The sequence below is a fragment of the Vidua macroura genome, chromosome 7 (assembly GCF_024509145.1).
Source record: "Vidua macroura isolate BioBank_ID:100142 chromosome 7, ASM2450914v1, whole genome shotgun sequence".
NCBI lineage: Eukaryota > Metazoa > Chordata > Aves > Passeriformes > Viduidae > Vidua > Vidua macroura.
In genome coordinates, this window is record NC_071577.1 from 19,215,321 (window position 1) to 19,219,592 (window position 4,272).

Genomic DNA, 4,272 nt, shown 5'->3' on the forward strand with positions numbered 1-4,272 from the left:
TCGATTTTTCAGCATATTTACTAGTTGGCACTAATACCACTTACAATAGCAAATGACCATTAAAATAAAGATCCCGTTATCAAAAAAAAAAAAAAAAAAAATCAAAGCACATGTAAGAGATTAAAGCGGGAATCTCAGGAACACATGCTCAGCTCAGTGAAGATAATCCTATTTTGGTTAATCTTGATTTAAAAGGATTCTTTCGTTACTTGGGTGCGAATCTGCTCATCGTGCAGAAATGACTAATTGAACAAGGGGGGCTTTTTGCACACAGCGGGTGTCCTCGGACACGGCCTTTACAGACCCCTGCCGTGACCCGAGCGCCAGGGAGGGGGCGCGAAGCCAACACTGCGCCAGCGACACCGACACTGACACTGCTCTCGGCAGCGCCACCCTCTCGGTGACACTCTCACGGTGACATCCTCACGGCGCCACCTTCACGGTGACACCTTCACGATGACATTCTCACGGCGCCACCTTCACGGCGACACCATCACGACACCCGCGCGCGGCGGGCGCACTGCGGCTGCGCGGGGAAGCAGCGCGCGCCCCACGCCCCCCGCCGCCACCAATGGCGCCGGCACAAAGTGACCTTGGCTGCGCTCCGCCCCTTCCGCCGTCCGGCCCCGCCGCGCCTGCGCACAGCCGGCCCAGCCCGCCCGCCCGTCGGCCCGAGCGCGGCACCGCAGCGGTGAGAGCCGCGCCACTCGCGCCATCCGCGCCCATCGCCGCCCCCGCCCGCCGCACCCTCACTCTCTCCCTCTCTCCGCAGAGACGCCGGATCCTGAGCCCCGGGACGCCACCAGCTAAGATGTTCGCTTGCGCCAAGCTCGCCACCTCGCCCTCCCTGGTGAGTGGGGGTGCACGGGGGGCGCCTGCTTCGTCACCGGCCCCGTCCGTGTCGGTCGGTGACGGCCGCGGGGCGATCGCGTGTCGATCGCGGTTCGGGCGGGCCTCCGAGCCCCGCGGCAGCGCTCTGGGACGGGCCTGTACCGAGCGCTGCCCGCCCGAGAGCGAAGGGGTGGGGGTGGGGGTCGGGCAGACTGCGGCAGGGCCGCGTTCTCCTTCCTGCCTCCTTGGCGCGGCCGGGGCCCTGTGCCAAGGTGAGGGGCCTTCGCACACGAGCGGCCAAGGAGGGGGAGGTCAGCGCAGCCAACAGCTCCTGGGCCTACTGCGCTCCGTGCCTCCCTGTAGGTCAAACTCCAGCCTGTTGCTGGTCCTATGCAAGGCCGGAATTCTTTGCCCTTGCAGAGATAAGAGACTGTCCTGCATGAAAATGCCCTTTCTGGCCTGCAGAAGGTCTCATTTTGCATGGTCCAGGCCTAGGTTTCCCCTGCAGGAAGAGCTTTGTGCAAGAGCCGGTATGACCTTAGACTGCTGGGAGTCCAAGGACATATGCAGGCCGCTTGTGAAAAAGGATTCATTCATTTGTGCCTCGCTAAATTTAAAAGTCTAGGTTACATCTGTGCATATAGCAACTTTGAAAATCATTTTGATGGCTTTTATTTATTCAATTCAAAATGTGTTTCACTGTCTCTTGGTCGGGATTTTTTATCGCTGTTTTGCTTTCTTTTTTGTCAGCATAATGCATGTATGTGTTCGCTGAATGGTGTGCCTATTTACTATATATCTTCTGAAAACAGTGCTGTCAGATTGCATGGCAGTGCTTGCTTCTGTATGGGTTATTGTATATCCAGCTGTTCAGAGATTGCTGTCTTTCAAGGAAGACAAATGGCTTAGTAGCTCATAGTCTTATTATCTTACAGACTATTGTATGGAACCGCTGTGATCAAATGTTTCATTTTTTTATAGTTTTTTTCCTCTTCTTACAGATCCGTGCTGGATCAAGAGTCTTGTACAGACCAATTTCGGCATCTGTGTTGTCTAGGCCAGAGGTCAAGAATGGAGAGGTACCTTATAAACAAAATTCTGTATCTTCCTAAATTACCTGGTGAGCCTAAATGTCCTCAACCTAGAGTTCACTTGTACTAACTCAAATACCTATAGTGTGAAACTTGTTTTAAGTCAAACACCTAATAATACTTGTTGCTGTCCTGCTCTTTCCCCTGAGAAGTCTTACACATTTAAAGTTGGTACTTTCAGGTGGAACAGGTAATGTTGTGAAGTTTATGACTTACCATCTCATCACTCTGAAGAATAAGTAGACATTGGATCTAATACAATTTTTAAAACTGGATAATAACACTATCACGTGGTCTTTTGTCTGAATATAATGCTTTTTCATGTTTTGTTTTCTTAGGGCAAGTCAACAGTTAACGGGGCCCAAAATACTGTCTCCCGACTAGCACTTAGGGAATTCCAGACTAGTGCTATCAGCAGGGACATTGACACTGCTGCCAAATTCATTGGTGCTGGTGCAGCCACAGTAGGTGTGGCTGGTTCTGGTGCTGGAATTGGAACAGTCTTCGGTAGTCTAATCATTGGTTATGCCAGGTAATCAGTCTCTCTCTTTAAAAACTACTTAATTGAATGCAGATGTATCTGGAGACAGCTGAACTGTAGAAAAGATAATGACACTAATATATTCTGTTAATGATTACTGTTACTGATACACATGGCTGAAGAGAATCTTGTGAAACTGTACCATATTCATCAGGATGGCTCTGTTGTTAAATTCAGAACTTTGTACACTCTTCCTGGAGGAGAGCCATGAAAGAAATTGCATCATTAGACTTGGTTGGTCTTTCAGTCACTGAAGTCCAGTGTTTGAGCATTCCATTCCAGAACTGAATTAAAAATCCATCCTGTATCTTTCCACATATAAGAGGAAAAGTCCTAAATAGTCTTCATAGTCAGAATCATTGTTTAGAAAACATCTAACACATTCAGCTTTGCATCTCAGAATATGCAGTTATTTTAGCAAATTAATTATCATCCCTTCTAGAAATCTGAAGGGGGCAAGGGTGAGGATTATGTAGTAGGGATGAAATTTCAGGCAATTTTACAACATTCCTGTAATAGATGTAGTTCACATGACATCGTGGAAGAGCAGAACTGATACAGGCATAAAAGAGGTTTCATGTTCTTCACTAGTTTTTCAACTAGTTAAGTCTTAACTTCTTAATAAAGATTTTTAAGCTTATTGAAGACAAGGAAGTTTACTTTCCACTTGAAGAAACAAATGTTTTCAGTACAAAATTAATATATCAAGTTTTGAATTTGGCATGAACATGTCAATAAGCAGTTGTAGAACATTGCTTCATAGTTTTATATTGGAGATTTTCTACTCTCACTTCTTGAAGGCATATTCATTGCATTTCTGCAACAAACTGCTGCAATTTTCTTTTGGTTTTTTTCCTACTCTTAAGTGGTTCTTGTATTTGCCTTGAGAGCTGGTTAAAACACGATACACATGAAATTCCTTGGAGTAGGGGTCTCATGTCACAGATGTGAAATAAATGTCGAAATTAGACCTGAGTCTAGTCTTAATTGCCAACTAGTTTGTCTTCAGTGAAATCCCTGCAAAAAGTTGCTTGGAGTTACTGGATTTTTGTGTTACAGAATCTGTAACAAGGAACTATGAGGTTAAACTGCATGAAAAACATCTTAATTGTAAGGATAAAAAGGACTTACTTACACCTTCTCTTTCTTTTAGAAATCCTTCTCTGAAGCAGCAGCTGTTCTCATATGCTATCCTGGGATTCGCCCTGTCTGAAGCTATGGGTCTCTTCTGTCTGATGGTTGCTTTCTTGATCCTGTTTGCCATGTGAATGGCGATCTGCCTGTAATATTGGCATTGGAATGTAACTGCATTTTATGGGGCTCCCAAAATGTTGGTGTCATGGAAATTGATCCTATTTCCAAAGTCATTTCATTAAAGATAACAACTTTAACTGTCAACTTGTTGCCTTCATTTATTGTCTTTCTCACTAGGGTATCTGGAAGATAACATTGTGTAATTCGGTGTCCATGGATTCCTCCTGATAATGACATATTGCATAGCACTCTTCCAGTCAGATACTTTGTTTATTAAAATTAATGTGGCATACACTTGAAAGATCTAAGGGTCTTTCAGAGATTAAGTGTGAAAGGCTGCCTTGTTGGCCTTCTTCCTTCACTTGTGTTTTTGTTTTTTTACCCAAGCAAGCTGACACACGTTCTGGCACCTCTTGATAGAAGGAGCCAAACAGAAATCCGTGAAAGTGATAGGGCACTTCTCTTCGTATCAGTTTTCAAGTACACTAGATATTTTGATTACCATGGAGGGTTTTCTACTTGGATCTGACCAGTGTTCTCATTGAGCTAAATAAG

The 4,272-nt window shown here is 45.6% G+C and overlaps 1 protein-coding gene across 1 annotated transcript; it reads left to right on the forward strand.

The window, feature by feature from the left end:
* The first annotated feature begins 589 nt into the window (after positions 1 to 589).
* Positions 590 to 3,861, forward strand: ATP5MC3 (ATP synthase membrane subunit c locus 3). Its single transcript, XM_053983006.1, has 5 exons — positions 590 to 691; positions 773 to 850; positions 1,833 to 1,910; positions 2,261 to 2,454; positions 3,617 to 3,861. The coding sequence occupies exons 2-5, from the start codon at positions 812 to 814 to the stop codon at positions 3,729 to 3,731; spliced, it is 426 nt and encodes a 141-aa protein (XP_053838981.1). The 5' UTR covers positions 590 to 691; positions 773 to 811; the 3' UTR covers positions 3,732 to 3,861.
* Positions 3,862 to 4,272: the final 411 nt, after the last annotated feature.